The 24,595-nt window shown below is 37.5% G+C and overlaps 1 protein-coding gene across 3 annotated transcripts in view; it reads left to right on the top strand.

Moving 5' to 3' along the window:
• The window catches only part of ANKRD31 (ankyrin repeat domain 31), a 64,705-nt gene that overhangs the window by 5,019 nt on the left and 35,091 nt on the right, over nucleotides 1-24,595 (top strand). For all 3 annotated transcript variants that reach the window (XM_042012945.1, XM_042012947.1, XM_042012946.1), the window contains 12 exons: nucleotides 51-130; nucleotides 3,471-3,517; nucleotides 4,178-4,272; nucleotides 5,277-5,317; nucleotides 8,691-9,341; nucleotides 12,516-12,655; nucleotides 13,090-13,217; nucleotides 16,291-16,470; nucleotides 19,321-19,463; nucleotides 20,036-20,180; nucleotides 21,725-21,786; nucleotides 24,009-24,171. In XM_042012945.1, the coding sequence (XP_041868879.1) occupies nucleotides 51-130; nucleotides 3,471-3,517; nucleotides 4,178-4,272; nucleotides 5,277-5,317; nucleotides 8,691-9,341; nucleotides 12,516-12,655; nucleotides 13,090-13,217; nucleotides 16,291-16,470; nucleotides 19,321-19,463; nucleotides 20,036-20,180; nucleotides 21,725-21,786; nucleotides 24,009-24,171 (1,875 nt within the window). The remainder of the gene's footprint in view (nucleotides 1-50; nucleotides 131-3,470; nucleotides 3,518-4,177; nucleotides 4,273-5,276; nucleotides 5,318-8,690; nucleotides 9,342-12,515; nucleotides 12,656-13,089; nucleotides 13,218-16,290; nucleotides 16,471-19,320; nucleotides 19,464-20,035; nucleotides 20,181-21,724; nucleotides 21,787-24,008; nucleotides 24,172-24,595) is intronic.

Here is a 24,595-nt window from a genome sequence, read left to right as displayed (position 1 = left end):
ATCAAAATTTTAATTACTGGGGATTTTTTTGTTTGTTTTTTTTTTTCTAGGAGCTTTTTCACCAGAAATCCGTTTTACACAGAAATTTAGTGACCGTGCATATTATCATAAGGAGGAACAGATAAATCCAGTAAGTTCAGCAATGACAATGTCTTCTCTAAGCATATCTAATGAGTAATTATTAATAAACCCACTGGGCCTCCCCTTGATTATGCGCAAAAGAGTCCCATGGCTTACAGCAGAATTGGGTTCCATCTTGTCACCTTTGTAGCACATAGTCTGCAGGAATGTATCAAAGACTCTTCTCTGGTATTTCAAGAGATTATAACCTTTCAAATTTGAGGAACAAGCCCAGGACAAAGAGGAGGAAGTTGTGGAGCACAGACTTTTTAACATACTCCTTTCAGGAGCTGAAGGATAGTCATCAGGGTTGACTGTGCCAGAATACGCCCTGGGTTACTCATGATGAGATTAGCTGTGATCCAATGATTGATCAATTGTTTCTTTCAAAAGGAAAGATAATAATCCAAAATGCAGAATAAAATGTCTACTTGCATGATGATGGGGTAATTATTTTACTCTATGGATAATTCTGCATTTCCTAATCTGCTAATTATCGTATCTTTTAATGTACTTACCGTGGTTGGAAGCTAGCCCATAAACTTCTGTTCAGTTGAGCAATTAGCTTTCCACCTGCATATGACAGGGTCATGAAACAATTAGAGACAAACAGGTTCTCTACTTTTAACTGTGACTGTTACACTGACTGGATTCACCAGTCTGAAGCCCACAATATGTGTATCCTTATTCCAGTAAAAGAGAGGTTTTCTAAAAAGAGCTAGACTGCCTCCTATATAACTAAAGGTACACTGAAAAAAGACAGGCTTCCCACTGAAGTGAATGTTTTTACAGCTCATTCTAGAATTGCAAATAAATTTGTCTCAACTGACAGTGTGGGAAACAGTGAACAAAATCCAAAAGATGCTGTTATTTCAAAAACTTCTTTCCATAACTTTATTTTGCTCCTTGCATGTCTGAGGGTTGTCTTGACTGAAGTTTTTCATCATTTTCTAAGGATGGACGGAACGAGAGAAGTGCACATTTGCTCTTTCCTTTCCCCTCTGGGAGATGATCAGACTAACTGTTTCTTAACCTTAGTCTTTGGTTTCATGGTTCTCACCAGATTAGCCAATCTCAAATCTAAGGCCAAATGCCTAGTCCACTAAAGAAAAAGTCAGAAAAGCAAAGAAACCTAGTACTTTTCACCAAATAGTTTGGGCAATTCTTAGTATTTTTTGTTTTGGTGAAACCCATATAGCAAGACACTGGCAGCTTGGTCATGTACAGCTCGGGGACAGTATAAAATGTTAAGTTCTTACTGAATACTCTAAGGAATGGCCATGGCCTGTTGTCTTTGATACCCACACATGTACATTGCACCAATGTGGTTCTTCAACCACTTCAAGAGCTAACATGGAATGTACTTCCATAGAAGCTTTCCTTCTACTCTGTCCTCAGAAATGGTCATATATGAATAAAGCATTAAGATGTGATGTGGTATGGTGTTTGTACAGAGTGGATAGCTGTGAATGTTTTCAGGAAATGTAACATCTGTTCCAGTTGTTTTAGAGAGTCTTAGCTTTCTTTGTACTTCAGATGGGTTGGGGGAGACTTAGGATATGCAGTCCTGTCTTTGATTCCATCATGTAAAAAATTGTAATTAAGAATTTTTCTCTACCAGAGATGCAGTAGACATATATACAGATTTTGTAGGATCCAGGTTCTTTTCAACAAGTCATTTTCGTTAACTGTTAAGATGCTATTCTATGGCTTGTTCAGACAGGTTTGTTAAGATTTGTTAAGTGAGTGCTTTCTCCTTTTTTATACTTTTTTTGTCTTACAGTGTTTGATGAAGTGCACCAAAAGTTGTTAGGTAATACCTAGCAGCTTTTAAGCATTAGTTTTTTTGGAAAACATCCAGAGTACCCTCATATAGTTGTCTGTATAAATAAGTTTTCAAGTGAGAAAAATTATTGAGATTTTTGCAGGAATTTCTTCACCAAAAATGAGGGCAGGATGAAAGGCCGTTCCCAGTACTTCAGTCAGTGGCCAGAAATACTGTTTGTGTAACGTATATGGTTTGAGAAGATCTCTCAACCGGTGAGCAATATACTGATTTTGCTTAGAACCAAATTTTTTAGCAGACAAAACAGCTTCTTCTGCTGAGTTGTAATGGTAGTTAACTAAAATTTTAAAGCATCTGTCTGAGCAATGCTAGCCAGATAGAGAGGTTTAGTAGTTGTTCCATTATTCTTCTGACTTTATTTGGTCTCTGGATAATGTTCTGTGTAAATATTTAGGCTGACTCGCCTGAAGGGCCTATTTAAGCAAAATAAATAACTTTCTGCGAACTATCTCATTGCCATGTTTTGGAATTACATCAGTCAATACTTGTTGCACAAACTAAAGAGTCTGTCCTGTTCCAGGGAGCCTTTTAGCAGTCCTTGCTACTGGGCAATCTCCATGTGTTGCTCTTGAAACCATTGTTAAGATGTTTATTCTTACTGTGTGGCTAGTACCCTGTGTAAGCCAGAGAATCTGTCACTTAGTGTCCACACCAACGTGTTCTTTCTCAGAGTCTTCTAGTGCTGTTAATGTTGTCCACTGTAAGACAATGATTTGTTTAAAATTGCAGCCAGTGTGTGGATAGTTCACCAGCAAAACCCGGTCTTAGCTCATCAGTGAGAGAACCATTCTGCAGTTCACTTGACTATCTTAATCATTCCTAGTTTGCCTTAGACTTTGTATACTGGCTTCTTTTTCCATACTGAAGGAGATCTCTGCGTTATTGGCAAAGGCACAAAAAGCACATCCAAGGTCTTTGTAATAAAGAGTTGGAATGTGGCTCCTCCTGTGACATCAGTTCTCTCCTTACCCACCTGCTCTTTCCTGTGTTTGCTTGTGGCAGCCCTGCCACTCAGAACTGGCTTATGTGCAAGTCTTGAAGTTCCTTTAATAGGATATTTACAGGGATATTGAGAGCAGTATACTAAACATCACAGTCTTTGCAACAGCACCATCTTATTTAATGAAAAAAAGTAATTGTTACAAAAAAAGATTAAAACTGTGAGTTGAAATTAAAATACCTTGTGTTTTGGTCCTTCGGTGTATAAACATCTTAAGTTTGAAGCAATTGTATCTTACTTGCAACAGTCTGTTTTCTTTGTGGGTGAACATTTTCTTCTATAGTCTTGATTTATTTTTCAACATTTTTGTCAAATAGTCCAAATAAAAAATAGATTTAAGCAGAATGCTTTTGTATCTTAGTAGTAGTGTATGTAATGATTGGATCTAAGACTTCCATTTCCCAGCTAAATTACAGAAGGAAGAAGATAAGCCTACAATAAAACTGAGAAAATACATAATTAAGTATTTCGTTTACTAACTTGTTAATTTTTTTCTTCTTTCAGATACTTCAAGAGGCACACATGTCTGACCAGTCTCAGTCTCTATTGAAGTGAGTATAATACATCACACAGGAATGCCAGTCAGGCATAATGTAATTAAATAACTCTGTTGTATATGTACAATATACTTTTTAATGATATTTTATTCCCAGTGTTCTACTGAGAAACAGTTTTCATGTTTACTTAGTGAAGGATCTATATTTATGTCAGCAGTAGTTTGGTGTCTAGTATGGATCAAGCTGTACTTGGATTTATTTTTGTTGATGATATTACCTTAAATGGTTTAAGAACATAACCAACAAGAATAACAGAACTTGGGGAAAACCATTAGACAAATAAACAAAAACTTGTAATAAATAATATTAAGCCTTTTTGTCCTGAAAAAATTTCTATGAAGTCTTTCCAGAATCTAGAAAGTATGGAAAGATTTCAGTAGAAGATAGGTTTATAACAGAAATATAGAAAAAAGTAATAAAGGATAGAAAAAGACATTTTTTTCACTTAGAGAACAAATGTGCAAACATAGCTGGCTCCATGTGGGAAATCCAGAAGTCTTATTGATTGCATGTCCTTGTAAAGAAAAGTATACCTCTAAAATAACTGCAGCTGTTTCCACAGGTAGTGGCCACCTCAAAATACTGTAAAAACTTTTGTAAGATGAGCAAATTGCAATTCCTTAAGAACTTTTTTATTGTATTATTTAATTCTAGGGGTTGGATAAACCATTCATCACCTACTGAAAATATATCTAAGCCTGGTTTTTCATTAAATTCTGCAGAAGAAGAACAGCAGAATAATTCTAAAGGTATGTTGTATTTGTACAAAACTAGGAGTTGCTCTGGCTGTGGCAAAATCGTTTGAGAAAATAATTTGAGAAGCTGAAGATGGGTATCCATGTAGGTTTACATAGAATCTGACTATACGTGTTTTTTACAGCAGTTGTTCAGTTTTTGTAATCATGGACTGCAAATTCTGTTTCTGTAAGTATCTGTTAGAATTGTTTGAAGAAATAACTGTTTCCTCAAGCCAGTGGTATATATCCAGTTTAAAATTATTTCATTGCTGTGGAATTTTCTGACAAAGGTTACAGGCCACATGGTGCTTAAATGCCTTATGAATGTGTAAGGTAAAAAGGTTGTAGAAGCTTCCTACTTGCTTCTTTCTAACATGTCCAGGAACCAGAGGCATCTGTAAGAGAAGAGAAACAAAAATGCTACTATTCCCCAGATCTGTATGTCATGTGCTGCTACTCAAGTTGTACTTCCATTCCTCAGTGCTCCCAGACATGCGGGACTGCCCCATCTGTTTTGCTGTCTTGCACTTGAGCTTATTTTTGGTAATCCAACAGTAAAACATTCACTTTATTTCTGATTAGGAAATTGCCAGGGAGTCACATGAATGAAGCAGGGTGATGAGGGCAGGGGTCTGGGATCATCCCTATCCAGAGGCAGTAAGTTACTGGATTGTTTTAGCAGTATTGTCTAACTGCACTGTAATTAGAGAGGGCAGAGGATAGGTCTCATCATGTGAAATGGGTGGCAGTTCCACCTGCTGAGAGCCTTGGCAACACAGGACTCTAAACCACAGTGAAGAAATGCGACAAAATAGCTCTGGGATATAATTTGGTGACTAAAAGAGCCTAACTAGAAATTTTATTGTCAGTTCCACTTAGGGAACATGACTATAGTAATTTTTAAGGTTTGAAACTTAAGCCTTAATTAGGAAATGATGCCCTTTTTTTTAGAGATTATGAGAACTTTTGGGAGTGGAAAGTAAAACTGAAATATTTGTCTACTCTCCTCAATTTAGATATCAAATTGAATGGATTTCAGAAAGATTCAGAGGAAAAGGTAAGCAAATACGTAGCTATTGACACTGACACTGAGCAGATTAGGTGAAAAAACTTCGAAGATAAGGTTTATTTTCTGTTTTTTAGGTAAGAACTGTAGTTGCTAAGCTTGCAGAACACAAGGGTGGAAGCACAGCAGTGAGGTGGGAAAAGACATCATCATGAGACAGAATCTGTGAGGGCTGTTACTTAAGCTAAAGTAATGAAGACACTTAGCAGTTTAAAATGTTTCCCACCAATGAAAGCTGTGAGACAGGCATTGCATTTGGAAGGTCTCTGAGGAGGAACAGGTTATCTGTAACTGTCCTTTCATTTGGGAGAGTGTTACTTTTGGCCAGAAATAGGTAGTAGCAGAGTTTCTGCTGTGAAAGACTCTGCTTAATGCAGACATCATATCATTATGACTGTTCCATTTAGTCCCATTGATTTGTACCTACAAATAAAAAGTTAGGATTCTATATAAATCAATTTTACTTGGCTTTTTTCAAGGATCCTGATTGAGGTTTATGTCAGGGAAAAAGCAGTACTTGGTAGAATTCACGAAAGGCGGACTTGAGACCAGTATTGATACCAAAATTGGCCAGAGAGAAACATTCTAACACAGTTTTGAGTATTAGAGAGCAGACATTCTTTACTGCAGCAGTGGTCATTTGGAGGATCCTTCCTCCAACTGAGTTCCCTGAGCATCCAGTGAACAGAGTATTTATCTTACACACTGATGACGCATTCATTAGCTATCCCCCCTTACTTGATGTGTGTCTATTACTTTATTTTACATAGTTGCACCCCTTATCAGAAGTCCTTATATGGTTTTTTTGAGTCTTCCTTGGTGTTACTCAGCGTCCCGTGTCCTTTTTAGGTGACTGTTCCTTGACCCCTGCTTTTGAGTAGGCATAATATCATTATTTTGCATAACTTTTACTTTGTCAGCCTTGCAGAGCTGAGCTGGCATCCTGCTTGCATTTTGCATGGCTTCTGTTTGCCTAAGTTACATCCTTTATCTATTTCTCCAAGGCTGTGCTGTTCTATTCTACTGTCCTTATCAGAGTAAAATGTGTTTCTGTTCTACTGTCCTTCTTGTCCACGTCTTCCAGCAAATACGAGCAATGACAGGGTCAAGTATTCCATCTCAGAACAAAGAGAAAAAATGAAATCTCCAAGGATATTCTTTTCTGAAAAATATACAACTATTAATATAAAACTATAAGTTTATTAAATGAAACACTCTCACTCTACAGACAGTCCAATAGAACAAACTCTAAAACAGAGCCTTGAAACACAGATTGCCTGTTATTAATAGCTTCTGGAGAATAGGCAGATTGAATGCATTGAGAGTATCTCCAGAGAGGATATTTTAGGAGCCTGGAGTAAGAAGGCTGGAAATAATCACTGCAGTGAATTTTACTTTTTGGTTATTGGCTGATGTTGGCACTAGCAAGATCTGAGTCTTGCAGAAAGATCTTTAGTGAGATGAATCAATGGCCCTCACAGGCTTCCATGTACTGATTTGAAGCAAGATCAGGACAGAGACACACTTTGACAATCAGCAGTGAGTCACTGAATATCTTAGTTTTGTGTATCCCTGAAAATACGAAATAAATCTATAAATTAAGATTATCTATGCATAGAATTCTGACACCACACAGTTAGTCTTGCTGAGTTTTCTTGGTTTTGATGACGTAGCAGCACTGATTTCTGTTGCAGTTAGTCTGTCAATAGTGGGACCCGTACTGTTCAATGTCTTCATTAGTGGCCTGGAAAATGGAACAGACTGCACCCTCAGCAAGTTCAGAGGTGGTACTGGGAGGAATGACTGATAGACCAGATAGCTGTGTATTGTCATTCATAGGGACCTGAACAGATTGGAAAACTGGGTGAAGATGAAATTTATCAAGGGGAAGTGCGAAGTTCTACATCTGGGGAGAAGTAAGCTCAGGCACCAGTACAGCTTGAGACTAGCTGACAGGAATGTGGATCTGCCCGAGAAGGACTTTGGAATCCTGGTGGACCCTCTGCTCTGCTCTTGTGAGACTCCACCTGGACTACTGTGTCTGGAGTTTTGTGAAAATGTCACATTTAAGGGTTGAATTTCAGTTGACGCTGGGGTTTTCAGGATTTTGGAAAATTTCACCGCCCTTCAACAAATGCACTGAGCATTTTTCTTGGGAAATTTGTAATACATACACATGCTGTTTATACCATAGTTCTTCAAGCAGACAAAGTTACGTCAGTGGAGTTGGTTTTTTTCCCCCAGTTGTTTAAGGTCTGGATGAATTAGAGAAGTGGTGTAAAAATAAAGTGTAATTCAATAGAGCAAAGTAAGAAGTAGACAGTACTTAGAAACAATTTGATGTGCATGTAAAAGATAGGAAATAGCTGGTGGAGGGATAATTTTTCAACAAAGAATCAGGGATTTATACTGGCTTGCAAACTGAATGTGAGTCTATGCTGTCAGATTTCTGCCCTTTCTGCCTCCCTGTGTGTGAGCTTTATCTAAATCATGTCACCAGTGATTAAAGGTTTCTTGCATTGCCCAGTATTGCCACTTGCTGGCAGCAAGAGTCTAAGAATGCATTGAAAGAGATTTTCTTAGATCCAGTATTTCTAAGTACGAGCATTATTATATACAAATGTTATATAGAAAGAAAATATGGTTTAGGTCTGTAGAGCCATCATATTTTTTTCTTCAGAGCATTTAAAACAGGGATAGGTAAAAAAATGGAAAAGCTATTTCTTCGTGTAAGAATGGGTGCATCTGTTGAATGTAGCTCAAAGGGATTAGAAAAACAGTAGCAATATTACTTTTCCCAGAACAATTACGATTTCGTGTTCTGTACTCAGTGTGAAAACCACACCAAGCAAACTTTTCAAAATCCTCAGGTTTTGAACTGAAGTTTGTGAGACGCAAATCCTCCATTCCTATATTGGATCCACATAAACACATAATCAAAACTCCTATGTTGTGTTTTACTAACAAGGTATTTTAAGTTATTGTGACTATGTTAACTTTCATTATTTCTATGTGACAGCAACTTTTAATGACTTTTTTTTAAAGCCTTGTGAAATCCTCAGGTTATTGTCAATGGCATAATATCTTTGACTAGAACAGATTTAGTCTCTTTTGCTTGGATTTTCACTGCTATAGAAGTCAACAGCTGAAGTTGAAACTTCTTTTGAAACTGAGAGCTCAGTCTAACTCTTGTTAATAGATTGTATGAAGGAAGGCTTTGAGTCTTGTAGATTTTGCAAAAATTGATAATAAATGTACACACATATCTAGAAAGAGAGATGACTTCTAAAGTGAATGTTAGTTAAATGCTTTTTAGAAAGAATTGCTTCATTCCTTTTTGTAAACTTTTTTATTTAATTTTTAGATATCACAAAAATTAAGTAATGAAGATTGCAGCCTCTGTCTAGATGCTCCTGTCGAAGACATAGTGACAGTTCTAAAGGAACAGATACCAGAAGATACATTTCCACATGTTTTAGATAATTGCCACAGAACCTGCATGACCATTATTGGCACAGATAACACAGTAAAAGAGCATTCCCTTAATAATGATACAGATCTTTCACTGTCATCCCCAGGGAAGATTTTCAAGGACGTACTCACTGAACAGAATATAGAGACTAGTGAAGTTGACATCAGTGATTTGTTGAGATACCCTAGTGATTCTGAGAGTCTTAAAGTTAAAAACCCATTGCCTGACAAGTTAGAGTGTCAGGATCATGACTATTCCATCAACCCATCAGCATCTGAGAGCAGTGATGCCCTGCCAGTAGAGCTTGTGGCACCTCTGAATGGCTTGTCAGGATCAGTGGTACAGGCTGCCACTCCTGCAGTGCCAAATGAGGGACAGCTTAACGCCAAGGAAGAGCAGGTAAATTCAGAACCCAGTGTTCTGCAGCTAGATGATGACTGTACGCAAATAATAAACGTGATGGAGCCTCAACTTGCTACAATTCAGATGGAAGAAATAAATGCTTTCACAGGATCTAACTTACAGAGCACAACGAATCAGCAAGTATACCCACACTTTAATTAATATTTGAAATTTTATGTTTATCATAAAATATTATATAGTATATATAAAGTAGCCAAATTACTTGAAGATGGGAATCTTAGTAAAGAATAAACTAGCATCAGTAATTTGCATGTTTAAATAATTTCAGTTGTTTTTGTTTTAAAAGTCAGGTACTGTATTTCCTGTTTGGATGTATCCATGTTATGAAAATAGCTGAGCTTGCTGGGATGGGAAATCCTAGTAAAATTAATTTATTCGCTGATGTAGAAACCTAGAATTACCATGGGATTTTTAAAAACTCCTGGACCCCCTCTATGTCTTCTGTGTCTCATGTTCTCTCCAAAACACTATTCTGTTATTGCATTGTAGCATACCAGCATTAACCAGCCAATTCCAGTTCCAGGTTCCTACTGCATCCTGTTCTGGTTTTGATCCAGGCAACAGTGTGCTATTTTCTTTTGTCACAGTTCTCACTGCTGTAACATGTAAATGCTTTGCAAGTATTACAAAATAGATAACAGCTATGTCTTTTCTGTAGACTAGGAAGACTATTCAATGAGGATTTTTTACACATGTATTTAGAAGTGTATTTATTGTGCTTAGTTCTGCCTGTGCGAGACATACTGAAAAAACTGAGGCATCTGTTTATGTTCCTGTCCTCCCCTGAAGATGGTATGTATGGATACAGCATGTGATCCTTCTTGTTACTTCGTGTGCTGTGAAGGTGTTCTGTAACAGGTCATTTCTATTCAATTACACCAATGCAAAAATACAGAGAGGAGCATGAAAGGACAGCCATAATCTCTTTTTGTTTAGATTATAATAAGGGAAAGAGAAGGACAGATAGGAGACATCGGTTTGTGCTGCAGAGTATATTAAGCATCTCTTGTAAACCTGTAACCTGATTCTCTGCTCTCTTTTGTCTTTGAATAATCTGGAGCTGCAAATCAATGATCAGTCATATAAAGCTGACTATTTCAGGTGGTTTTACAACTGCTTTACATCCCACAATGGCATAAAGCATCCAAAAGCTATAGGTTCATTCTGTGTTTTCCTAGTAGTATTAATTGAATACTACTATCAGCGTGTAATTAAATGTGCCACAAAGATGGCTAATTTCAATGTGCTGTAGGCCAACTGTCTCACAACCACATCACTTTACAAAGCTCTTTTAGTGAAGAAATTTGTAGCACAGCTGCGTGAAGATTCATGTCTAGATTTACTCAAAATTGCAGTTAAAATTGTGAAGCAGAGTCTTGTGGAAGTGGAGATCTCTAACCTCTTGTCAAATAATAATCAACTTCAGCTTTTCTTTATGCCTTTATCTGGTGTTCTGGAAGGCAGAAAGTAAGGAGACAATTGACTGAGGAAAAAAATCCCAGTTAATTTGTTAGTAACTGTTGAAGTTAACTGTAGTCTTTTCTCACCCTTCTTTCTTCAGAGTACTTTTGTGGTGAAGCAAGTATCCAAAAGAGGAGAGCCTGTACTGAGTTGTAGAGGCAATCAGGATGCTGAATATCCCATATATTGTAGTGTATGGTCTCTTATAAAGCAAGTGTGGGGTTTTTTTCTTTGAAATGTTTTCTTCTCCTTCTCTAACCCTGTTCCCATCACAGGTGTGGATCCATGGAAAGTATTGCTATGATAGTTTTCTAAGCTAATATATTTGATTTTCCCCAGCTGCCATAGGATCATTAAGGTTGGAAAAGACCTCTGGGATCATTGAGTCCAATTGTCCAACCAAGAGCCACTGTGTTTACCACTAAACCGTGTCCCCAAGTGCCACGTCCACATGTCTTTTGAACACTTCCAGGGATGGTGATTCCACCACTTCCCTGTTCAGCCTGTTCCAGTGCCTGGCCACACTTCCAATGAAAAAATTTTTCCTCGTACCCAATCTAAACCTTCTCTGGCACAGCTGGAGGCCACTTACCCTTGACCTATTGCTTTTCACCTGGAAGAAGAGACTAGCCCCCACCTCACTGCAAACTCTTTTCAAGTAGTTGTAGAGAGCAATAAGGGCACTGCTGAGACTTCTTTTCCTCAGGCTAAACAACCCCAGATCCCATGTTAACATGCATTGTCTCTTGACCCAGGGGGATCACTTCTAAGAAGGCAATTCCCCTCTTCAGTAACCTCTCTGCTAAATATGTCAATTAAAAAGATTAATCAGCACATTCTCCATTTCTATTTGTATCCCAAGAAAGGACTAACCAGTTCTCCCACATCATTGTGAAAGAATTTCTATGCATGTGTGCTGAGGATGTATCCTAAAAGCTTTCAGCATTACTCAATTATGTAATAAACTAATGAGTACCCAGATTTCAGGAGCTTGAGAGACACATAGCAGCATGTCACACTCACATGGCTAAAACAGTGAATAAACTCAAGTAAGTCAAATTAACTTCCATGTGGTGACCTGTCTTTAGGGTGGGATTAGAGGTAAGTCTTTGGTGTACATGAGTCATTTAGGTTCCCCTTTGCACAGCATAGGATGAGGTGAATCACTATAATCTCAGAGTAGCTCTTCCTCTTTACAAGTGGTGGAGTAATGAGGATGCCTAGTGTCATCTACATGGCTGGCTTTTAGAAGGTTGAAGGTAAGTGAACTGACTCTCATCTGTAGTGGCTGCAGCTCAGGGATGGTATGTCTTTAGAAATAACTGCTCAGCTGGGAGTTGCTGAACGTCAGGTGAAACACAGATCTCAGCTTGTGTAAATTTTTAGGCTTCTGCAACAGTGACATGGGATGGGCTATTTTAAGACATCTCAAGCAGCATCTTGTTTTTTAGGACAGGAGCTCATGTCCATAGGAAACTAAAATTAATCTATTGTCATTTCAAGTGTCCAATCAAATAACTTTCAGATAGAACAGCTTTTGTTTGCTGTCATCCAGCCTAGATTTATGTTTTAAGTTGTGATTCTTGAGGAGCCTAATTCAGCTAATTCTGCCAGGAACACATTGCATGGCATACTACTTCAGGATTGCCTCTCCTATGGCAGTATCTGTCTTTCATATCTGTAGAATTCCAGTTATTCACTTAAGCAACCCCTTAATTCTCTGTGAGCACACATACAATTTAAAAAAGAGTGTTCTTGGAGCTCTTTTATATACAGCCTTTGTTTTATCTTCATGCGTACCAGTTGCTTCTGATATTTCTTTTTTTGTCACAGCCTGTGGGTGGTCAGCAGGGAGAGAAAGAAGTAATTTCAGTTTACTTGGATGCCACCTTTAGTGAAAAGCAAACTGGTGAGGGACATTCACATTCAGTGAAGTCTGCAGCATGTGTAGAAACAGCCCAAACAACATCAAGGTAGGTGAGACCTCCTCAGGAAAGTACAGAGATTGTTTCCTCTCACCACCAAATACTAGAACAGACAGCAGGGAATGGCTCACAGCGGCAGTATAACAAGAAACAAACCTAAGTATTTTGAGTATGAGAAATTATGCATAATAATTCTTAAATTTTTAATATATTAATGTAATAGATGTGATGCATGTGGAGTACTCATTTGTCATGTGAATGACTTTAAATGATCAAAGGTAAAGGTTTTACCTGCTATTTACAGATCTGGGAGTTAGTTTCTCTCCTGATTTACTCCTTATTTAGTACTACCTAAATTAGCCTACGTGCTTACCTGCTGTGAGGGTTCGTTTTGAAATCAAATGCATTCATATTCTTAGCTCTACTGAAAACATTGATTTATATAGAGAATTTTTGTTGATTCTAAGCTAATCTCTTGTCAGTAAAATTCAGAAATCTACTTCTGAAGACAAGCAGGACCTAGAAACCATCATATGGCAAGAAATAATTCTGAATGAGTATGCAGAAGCTAAGCAGAGGAGAAGGAGTAAGAGAATCGACAACAAACGGAGTAAGATATATGTGCTGTTATACAGATTATTATTTGAACAACTATACTGAATCAAATATAATTCATAATTTTTCCAATAAACTATAGCATGATTTTCTTTTAAAAATATTGTATAAACATTCATTTTAATAATTAAAGTTATTGATAATTTCCCTTCTTCTGAAAACCCTTATATTAGCAACCTAACAGTTAACTTGTTTGCATAAGTTCCTTAAGAATAATGAGATTTTTTTCAGGATGCGATTCTTATTGCAGTGTTTTGTATGAGAAAAATATGGTGTGGTCTGAAAAGGAGAAATATTTTTTTGCAGAATGAAAAGGTAGATCCTAAGCTACATCTATATATCCTTCTGCCATTTAGTATTGTGAGTGCAACATCATTGTCAGAGCATCTGTGCCATCCTCAAGAACTGACCTATACAGAACAGTTTATTCTATTTTGAATGCCTGCTGTTGTTACCCTATCTACAGGATTATAGGGCCTTTACTACCACAGTTGCAGAGCACTCTTTTGAAGTATTTTTATTTGCAATGCGGTTTGTTAGAGAGAAAGATTGCTATTTTTCATCCTTTGAAGGTACATGCAGAGAGATTCTTGACCTTGCAGAGGAATTTTGTGGGAGAATAAAGAATTTCCTGACTTAAATGTTCACTCCAGCACCTTTAAGATTGGGTCTTATCTGTTGGGTTTTTTTTGTTCAAGTCCACTCGCATAGGGTTTTTCCATTTACCTACAATCATTTAAACGTCTTACAAAGCTTGTAAGTATTTGAATTCTTCAATTGTAGCTACATTATAGGTCTGAAAAAACATGAAGAAGTCCACCTCCAATTAACAGAATTTAGTTCTCTTTGTAGGATTTTAATAATTCACGGTAGAAGCACCATTTTGATGAGATTTAAAGTTGAATGACTAACTGCTCATCTATTTTAAATTGACTTACTGGTTTCCACTCAATAAACAAGTTACTGATTCTTTAGTATGGTTTCTGCAGAAAGAGTTTAATTGCCTATAGAGGTAGCTTCATGTTAAACCAATCTAGCAAGCTTACATCCCTTTCACATCAGACCTATCAAGAGCCCATTGGTCATCTTAGTTTGGTAATTCAGTCTAAAAACACCACCATGATAAGCTTTGGTTTGGGTCTGTGTGTGTCACTTGTTTTGCACAAGGTCAGGCACATGGAAAGTTCTAGGGAAGGCAAGTGGAAGTGATGGGAAATAGATCCCTTCAAGGAAGATTTTAATGAGGTAAAGTGTAACATAGAACTGCACATTGTTTTGTTTGTGTCTGTGCAAGTCTAATCCCTCCTGAACTGCTTGGCTGGTTTAGATCAGTTCTGACTAGTGACTGCATGTCTTAAATGATTGATCTCTTGCAAGGCTGGACAGGTAAAGGAGAGGGACTATGTGCTTAGCTGAGGGAAACCCCTATCTATTAGATTGTAAAAATCTACACAGAGTCAAGAATTTAAGAATGTTTGGAATTAGTCCGAGCTCACAGTGTATAGCAATGCACAAAACATCAAGCTGTGTGAGTTACAGCTCTAGAACAGCTATGGGTTTTAAGGTCTATTTCTGGTGATGCTGAATTGATTTTTGCCTTTTTTGCTTTTATGTATTCTCTATATTCTTCATACATGTATTTGTAGCTCTGTAGCCCATTATTGTATTTGTAGTTAGCCCCAGTGCTTTTCCCTACCTTTTCCCTATCCCGATAGGCAGAAAGACAAAACACATTCCAGAGGCTCCAAGCTGGGAGTCCAAGGCCCCTATCCTATCTCGGTTCTTCCTGGGAGCCAAGGTTGAAACCAGCTCTTCAAAACACATTTTCATAAACAAAGTTTAGTTCCTATCTAAGGGGAGAGGATTTAGTAAAGGATTGAACCAGGGGGGAATTACCTCACCACTTATGTCTCTAAATGGGGATTTTTGTCAGTTATGCTAATTTGCTAAACTTATAAAACTGTATTCACCCCATGCAGGGGGCAGCATTTTCCATATCTGCCCCTGGAGGCCTCCAATAAAGGCCAGCCTTTATATTACCTCCTGTACTAATATTATCTCAAAAGTGTGTTTTTTCATTTCTAGGTTCTTTAAGGCATCACTGGCACCAGGGTGGAGTTTTAGAGCCAATGGGGCATTTCTGCTACAGCTTCTGGAGAGGAGCAATGTAAAACAGCCTGCTGTCCTAAGAGTTTTCATTAGTAGATGAATTAATGGCCTAGGCCTGCACTATGTTTATCTGCAAGTGGTTCTCCTGTTCTTTCCTTCCCATCTTTCTTCCCTCCTTGTTTTTTGTCAGAGGCAGTAGCCAGGATGCTCTTCTCCACAGTTTTAAGGGATGCTGGAATGGCGCTGCTGGTGAAGTACAGGACAGCTCATCTATGTACTGGATATAGTTTCAGCCAAGCTGAAAACTGTGATGACTGCATAATGGGAAATAGTGTTTGTTTTGTAAAATACTAAGCTAAACATTAAAAACAGTCTCTTAATTTTTTTTTTTTTTTTTTACATTTAGACCTCATATTCACTCTTTACAGAAATGACTGAGCTGGTTGTGAAGTAATGAGAAAAGATAACCTGAGGGAGTTAATTTCAATCACTTGCTCACAAACCAGAGGTTTTAAAAAACAGATGAGTAAAAAAGAATGGTAGATAAATTTGACTTTTAAGAAAAGTTAAATTATTGAATTACTGACTAGTTATTGAAATGATCACCTTATAATGATTTGTATGTGGAATAGTGGTTTTATCATCCATTGGTAAGCAATACACCTTGCAAAAATGTCACTAGAAAGGAAGAAGTCTGAAGTTAAAACACTTCTACATAGTCATATTTCTGTGTGTTGAATTTCAATTGGAGCTTTGTTATGAAATGCACTATGACATCTTTTATTAAATGATGTTATTATTCAATTTGTGATGTGTTTTTTGAGATTTTCATTTTTACTAGATTGAATGAACATTTGTTTCTTCAGAAAGCTTATTTACTAACTGTAATATAAAGTGAAGCCAAGATAAAAGAGAAAAGATACTTTTCTGTGCAACTGATCTTTAACATTATTTTTCAGAACGAGAAGCCTTTGGTAGGAATTCTGTAAATCCAACTCGCCCCCTTTCACTTTCAACAATCCACAGGAGGAATGCGTATGGTGAGAACTTACTGCATAGAGCTGTTATTCACCAGGACATAGATCTTGTACGTAGGATAATAAAAGCCGGTGGAAAAGTAAATGCTCAGGATTATGCTGGTAAGTTGCAGTTGTACTAAAATACTATTTTCAATACAAGTACCTGCCTATAACTAATAAAACCGTATGTTACAAGTTTGTGCAGTGGGCAAGGTTGTAGGTTTGTGGCTGGTCAATTGGTTATTGAATTTTTATTGGTTTAACTTAGTACTTGTTCATGGAAAAACAGGTAGATCTAGTTACAAAAGTATACAAGAAAAGAAAATTTTGAGGGAAAAGTAAGCACTTAAAAAAGTTACAGAGTGATGCAATTAGGTTTACATAGCCTTAATTCAATGATTCCATGCATGCTTATAACAAAACAGTCCCTAATTAAATAATCAACTTCATAGGTTTTAAAGTTGGGGTCCATTCATTGTCCATTTCAGTGGCGAACTTGAGACATCAAGATGTAGATTTTCCAGTTTAATTTTTCAGGAACTTTGATTTCGCCTTTTACATCTTGAGTGAAGTTGAGCACTGTTTTAAATTTTTAAAGTTGTGATTACTTGGTATTTTCCATTTTTTCTTCGTCTTGGGCAGGGAAAAAAAAATCTCGACAAATAGCAGCCAGCTATTTGATTCAAGCAATTTACCTTACTCACTTTTGTGGGTGATACTCTGTGCCAAAGACTTCACCTTAATTATTACTTGGTTGTTTCAAATATAAGATTATTCCTAATCTGCACTTCCCTGTCTCATCCATTAGTCTCTGAAAAATTCCTGTAACAAGGAGTTTGCAGACTCTTCTGCTAGAAAACTTCATTCTTACAGTCTTTCCATATTGTGCTAGCAGCTAGGATTTCACAACTGTCCTGCGGAAAAGAAAAAAACACACGTTCTGCAGTTACAGGCTATTGCATAATGCAAGCACATAACAGACCAAAATTAAGGTTGAAATTCTCTGTATTCTGGGATATATTGAGAGGTAGATGGGGTCAGTGGCAAACCTCAGACTTTTACAGAACAGGCATTTGAGCTAACAGAGTGACTTGTAATATTCTAACTTGTGCTAGAGGCAGATGAGAAAATATTTTGTTGGTGGGGTTCAAAGCCCTCTGTTGACAACCGAGAAGTGCTGATAGTGTGGGTTCAGCTGCAGCCACAGTAGGCGAGTGTACTAAAGTGCACTGGTTTTAGAGTTTGATGTCACAGCTGCTTCCTTTTCCTGCCTTTGCATATTTTGCTAGGCCACCATTTCTTCATCCCCCAGACTCTTCCTGCTGGTTTTTTGGTGCAAAAGGAGCAGAGCTGCACAAAATATCTTTTAATTATACTCCCTGAAGAGATGAGAGGTTGACCTGGCCCTGCTTCCTTTGTTTTCCATGAGGCAGGTGTAATCAGAAAGAAGTAGACTTACCAGGCTTATGTCCTTTTGACATGCACTTTCATCTTGGTCTCTTTAAATCATTGTTCTGAATATTGTATTCTGCCTCTGTGTCTGTTCTCCTCCTTCAAAGCTTCTTAGTCTAGTATTTTTTCCTTATTCCTATGCTCTGGTACTCTGCTCAGTACCTAACTGAATTATTGAGATCTTCTGTTGTTTGTTTTGTTTTGTTTTGGTTTGGTTTTTTTTCTCCTTTGTATTTCCTGGACATCAGCGTGTAGGATATGGACAGCATATTAGAGATACTGTCGTGTGCTCTAAGTTTGAGTCTTGACTCACAGTATCCCAAGGGATCTGAGAAACAGTTGCAGTGAGACTTGTGTTTCTCCTTGATTTGGAGCCTGCACAGTGTCCTTGCATGCTCATGTTGGTAATCTCTAGTGATTATTAATTGAATGTGTTGCAGGTGCAGTTTTTCTGGGTCTTATTATTATATCAGGTGGAGCATACTTTTTACTGAGGGAGAAATTAGTACATCCCCTAAATGACAACTTTTATTATCTCCTTAACAGATTTCATGATAAACCTAGTTACTAGGAATAAACAATATTCAGGATTAGGCTGTGTATAAAAGAGCCTCAAGAGTTTCTCTCTCTAGTGAAATTAAGATAATTTTGCATAATGGGACTGAAACAATCTTATTAAGCCTTATTAATTCACCTATTTCGTATGTGAATTAGGCCCTGACAACCTTTTGATAATGGAAAATTGTTGAAGAGTGACACTATCCATGAAAGTGATCTTCTGGAGGGCATGTTAGTTTCAGAGCTGGAAAATAATAAGTGGAAAATCGTCTGTGTTTTTCCCTTATGTCTCTCACCCTGCGTATTTAAGGACCTGATGCATGACTATGCTAAACCCAGTTCAAAGACTTGTATTCCATATTTTTCCTAAACAGGTCCTTCATGGAGTAGAATTCATGTCATATCTTGTCATACAGTTTTTTTCCATATACCTGGGAGTGAATATGGAATTTCACTAGGGATTTTTCATCTATTTGAACACTCAAACCATTCTTGATAGTCCTAAAAATGTTTTTGTTTGGTAGTAAATAATTCATGTCTTTATTTTTGTCACTTCTTTCTTACTTACCCTCTTCAGTATAGCCATGAAAATAAAAGAGTGCCGTGAAAAATTAACTTGTCCTTAAAACAGCATATATGTTTTACTCCAGGAGAAATTACTAAAATATGGGATGAATAATTTTTAATCTCTCCTTTCATAGCAGAACTATCAAATCTAAAACTAATGTTGTTACCCCAGCATCTACTTCCTCAGTAGGTGTGAATTTTGTCAAAAGCATTAGGTCTCCCAACCCTTGTGATATTTTCATAAACATTTCTTCATACATCTTACTGGAACGCATCAGTTTTTACTATTTCAATATACTCTGTGAAGTCTTTATCAGAGACAACCTAAAAATGACATAAATATTTAGAAATTTTTTCACCCAAATGTGAAATACATGTTTTTCTTTTTCGTAGGCTTGACTGCGCTACATATAGCAAGCGTGGAAGGCTTTTATGGGATAGCAAATCTGCTTTTGAAAGCAGGAGCTGATGTTAATGCTACACAAAGGGAACAAATAACACCCTTGCAAGATGCAGTTAAAGAAGGTCATTATGAGGTATATTCCAAATTGAACACAAAATATGATTTAGGAATAGAAATTATTGTACTTGAGTCCAAAAGGTCACATAATGTTTTTGTATGGGGCTGGCCTTTTTAGATTATAGGTAAATTCAGGAGCTTGCAAGTAACTCCTCCCTGCCTGATTTCTATTCAAACCACTCCATGCTTAACAAGATTCCCTTGCAGTCACAGGAGTCACAATACACACATCTAGAGCACAATTTATTTTCTCCTAAAGTAGATATCCTAAATGTATAAGCTGATCCGAACCCTAAAATCACCTGTTATTTTCTGCCAGTTAAGAGCTATGGAGGATCAATCCTACCCTGTGTTTTGGGAGACCTTATCTTAATGGCATCAGATTAATAACTGGAACAATTTTTAATAATAAAAATAATAAGACTATAGGATAATGATGCATCTAGGGGAATGCTTGGTGTTTATGAACTAGAATAAAGAGGGATTTGATTTTAGTTGCTCATGTTATCAAGTAAAAGAGAGAGAATCCATAAGGATTATGAAAAATACTGTCAGAACAGAAATTATCTGAAAAACTTATTCTTCTAGATGGCGAACTTATTACTTTGGTATGGAGCTGATCCCTTATTAAAAAACCAGGTGGGAAGGTGTGCATTAGAAGAAACTTCTGACCCATCTATGAGGAAACTTCTTAAAAGTTATGTAGCAAAATCCAGAAGATATTCAGTAGCAGGTAGGAAAGAATTATTCTGACATATCGTCACCAGTAAATGGAGAAACTTAGAATATCTATTGAACTGTATTTGCTTAATTACTTCTAGTAACTCTGTGGCCTTCACTGTCTCATGCCAGAGTTACCAGTGAGCACTCCTTACCCTCTGCAGTTGCTGTACATTGACAGAGTATAAAAGATGGTGAGGTCCAGCTGTTTCTTGGGCTGGGGTTACCTTTAAATTTGAAATGAAGGTGTGAAATACAATAGTTGTCTATCTAAATGGAAGATGCAGCATTTCTTGACTTGCTGATGCATGAGGTATGGTTTAGAGGTAGGGATAAAATTTGGTTTAAATTGGCATAAAATCTGAATTTTGAAGGATCCGTAAGATAAGACATGGGAAACTAGGATTAGATCTAGATCTTAGGGGTTGCCAAGCCTTAACTGCTGTTAGGGCTGGGTACAGGAAAATTTTACGGTAGGTAACAACCAGTGAGTTTGTAAGGAGACAGTTGGATTAGAGCTAGTGATTGGCTAAGGAGAGAGTTGGGTCTTGTACAGTCTTGCGAACTAAGTTGTGAAGAAAGTTTGGAGGAGGCTGTTTGATCAGAAGCAGGTACAAGATAAACCTTTATTAGAGCAAGGATTAAGACTATGGACACTCATGAGCCAGTGTGGGCAGCAGTATGTTTAAGTCAGAAGGAGTCCCAGTCCCGTAGCCTATTATCCATTACTGTTTTTCCACATGGATGGTAATAAAGCTGTAACATTAAGTCCAGGGATAATCAAAAGAGACTTCAAAGCCTCAGGATAGTTGATAAGGGAATCTGGTAGACAGGCAGTTTTTTCCTTTCTTCTTCCACTTGTGAGCAGGGCTGTTGGAAGAAGCAGAAAAACCCAGTCTATTAATGCATGACTCCATAGCTAATGTCACTGCCAAAATTCTGGGCATTTCAGTAAAGGCATGGTCTGGATGTCACCAGGCCTTCTGGCATCAGATGGCATTCACCTTTCTCAGAGAAGGAAGAGGGTCTTTGCTCATAAGATGGCAGGGCTCATGGACAGAGCTCAAAACTAGACTTGAAGGGAGACTGGGATAATATAAGACTTCCCCATGAGAAGCTATCAGGTGACATGAAGATTAGATGGATGGGGTGCTAGTGAGGGCTCTCAGCCTGCTGCTCTGAGATTCCTTAGGTATCCTGAAGCACTAAGTCTTACGGAGAGGAGCCAGGGGTTACACTAAGTTTCAAAAAGAATTGCTCAGGTCACTAATCATCAAGAAAATTTGGAAGTATGTGCCAGTCTTTACTCTCACCAAAGCTGGTTTCAACAAGAGGCTATTTGCAACCAAGATTAGACTACAAAATTTGATAAATATTTTATATATTGATATGTTTTAGATTCCAATAAAACCCTTAAGGGCTTGATAATTTTTCTTGAAAGATAAATATCGTAAGTAATGTACATGCAATATTGTAGACATGTGATCATATGTATGCAAAGTAAATTATGATCTCTTTTCAATTCTGGTTTCTTTCTGTCTTTGATTTTCATATCAGGTGGAGATGATTCAAAGAATATGTTAAATACTCAGTGTATAGAAGATGCAAGCCAGCACCAGGTACTTCTTTACAAAGAATTCTAACTTCATGGTGAACAGTTGCGGGCTTAATGACAGTGTTCAGTAAACTAAAGCAGATGACTGTTTCTGAAGTATGTTTCAAAACCAGCACACAATGTACTGGAGACATCCGGCAGGGACTGAGAGTGATAGTCAATGTTATGCTCATCCTTACTAGTGCTTGGGATAAAGGTACAGCCACATGAAGATGGAGGGCAGAGGCAATCAGCTGTGTCTCATGGATGGTGGTTCTTGCTGTTTTTGCAAGTGCTGCAGAGCTAATTTACAGAAAGCATGGTACTGCAGTGCCTGTTTGTGCTGGCAGAAACCTGACTGAAACTGCCATTTGTTGCCTGGCTTGTAGCAGTAGGATAGTTATGTCTTGCCTCTGTGTCGAGTAAGTTGTGTTGGGTTGTGAGAGGAAAGGGTTGGGAAGACACTGACTTGCACAGAGGTTGCATAGTTATGCTGTGAGATCTCAGTAGGATGAGGGAGCTGGTGCCTCGTGAAGACAAGACACCATCATCAGTCACTTGGGGCAGTGTTTGGATATAATGCAACAGCTTTTGGCGCTAAGAGCTGCATTCTCCCCTTCTGTTTTCTTCCTTTGAACAATGATAACAGATAACATCTGAGCTGTAGAGTGTAGCATGCATAGATACATCTTTTGGAGCTTTTGAAGTTTTATGTGGTTATGATAACTGTCCTTGTTACAGTTATGCAGCCTATGTCTCCTTTGAAATGTTGTGGTGTAACAGCATCCATGGTGTATAGTCTTAGATTATGCTTTAAAACATTAAATGATTGAAAAAGAAGGTGCTGTAAACATTTAATTATGTAAACCTATTACTGTAACTGTGTAACTGATAATTTCAGTAGTTGTGTCAAATGTTACAGTGTGTCCCCAAATATAAAGTAATCAGAAGGATAATGCTAACCCTAATTAGTCACTGGCCTTTGGACCAGCTGTGTTTTGAGGTTGCCATGAGTTAATTCTGTGTGGTTTTGATGTATTATTTGCCCTTCTTTATAATTTCCTGGAATAATTGTAGACAGGCTTGTCGGAAATGTGAAACTGCAGCTCTGGTTTATGACCACAGAAGCAAGGAAGTTTTGAAGGCAGATTATTAATTAAAACTCACTTCAAATTTCAAAAATAAATAAAAGTTTAAAGCACTTCAGTAATATTTATTGTTGGATTTTACCCATTAATTTTTACACTTTTTTACACATATTTCTTAGTTCCTTAATTTCTTGGTCTTGCTGTCTTAAAAAGCAGCACAGAGAAAATCAGTTAATTTTATGGCAGCAGAGTTTTCTTTTAGTATATAATAAAGCAATTTATCAGAAAATGAAGTTAAGTATATGGCCTGTTTTAGAGATAGAATTAAATGCAGATGTACTTCAACATGATAACATTGGAGCATCAAAGGAAGTTTTGCTAAACATGAACAAAGCAGAAAAACGATTTTGGTGAAAAACACAAGAATAAAGCTCTTCAGGAACCTTTCTCTGAAGGCAGAAAAAGAAAAAAGTTCCAAAAAGGCTATTGTTATAGCAGAGGCTACAAGAGTAAAACTATTCAGAAATAATGTCTTATGTTACATGGACCTCAAGTTTAGTGCACTTACAGTCCAAGGAACTTTACAGAAAACATGTTTCACTGATGATGGACCTAATGAAATGGGCCAGACTACTGTTGTATCTGTTCATAATTGTAGCATCCTACTTAATGTTCTAGGGAAACTGAACTAAGTCAGGTGGTATTGTAACAGGAATGTAATGCGGCAATGGTACAGTGGAAACTCGTTTGCAGAATAAAAGGGCAGCACTGGTGGAAGCTCAGCAACTTGCTTGTAAAGGGGAGGAGATCACCAGTTTGTGTTGTCTCACATCCATGGTTTCTGGAGAAAGAGTGTGTGCACAACATTCTAGGGCTGCTGATTTAACAGAACTTGATTCTCAGTCAATACTGACTTGCTTTGGCTTTCTCTCACAATGTGTGTGTTTTAAAGTTACAACAGGATATGGCAGGGATCAGCATAGTCTCATGCAGAGTAGCAGTAGTAGTTTGAGTGGCAGGAGTCTAAATACTGATGCGAGAACACCTTCAGAACGATTTTTTGCAAAACTTGACAAATCAAGTGTAATCTGATGTTAATGGAAAAAAACCAAATGGATCAGCCCTAAGTTTAAAACTCTCTTTGCCTTTGTTTTGATAGATTTCCTTACAGACAGAGGAGTCAGAACCAGCATGTGCAAATCCTCAGGAGACAAGGCAAAAAGCAAAGGCAGCCTCATATTCCAGCAGCAGCAACAACAAGCTTTCATCTAATCAATCACAATTGAGTCAAGCATCAGAACAGCAAACATCTAAGAAGTCAGGTGAGAACTTAATACTTTATAAACCAGTGGAGTTCTTTTTCCAAATGTGCATGAGGAAGGCTTTTTGAAATGTGTGAGGGAAAACTTGACAAAAGATATCTATAGCATGCTGAGCAAATACTCTACTAAATACCTAAACCCTGAAATATTTCCAGAATTTCTGCACTCCATTTTACAGAATGCACATTTTGTTTATGTTACATTCATCAGTCTTTCAGCATTGTGGTTGAGGGGAGGCAGGATCATATGTGAGAGCTTCAAGCTGATCCTTACTTAAGTATGTTACATAAACAGCAGTTTAAAGTAACACTACATTGGTCTTTAGTTAACTGTTTTACGTGTCACAGATCAAAGAACAGGGCTGTCCGTATATTTGACACACAAAGATCCATTTCTATTTTATAGGCTATATCCTCATCAGGGA

Source organism: Corvus kubaryi, unplaced genomic scaffold (assembly GCF_017639235.1).
Source record: "Corvus kubaryi isolate FWS band 111438036 unplaced genomic scaffold, C.kubaryi_AGA036_p1.0 split1-37296, whole genome shotgun sequence".
NCBI classification, from domain to species: Eukaryota; Metazoa; Chordata; class Aves; order Passeriformes; family Corvidae; genus Corvus; species Corvus kubaryi.
Note: the sequence above shows the minus strand (reverse complement) of the source record. Positions and strands in the feature narration are given on the sequence as shown.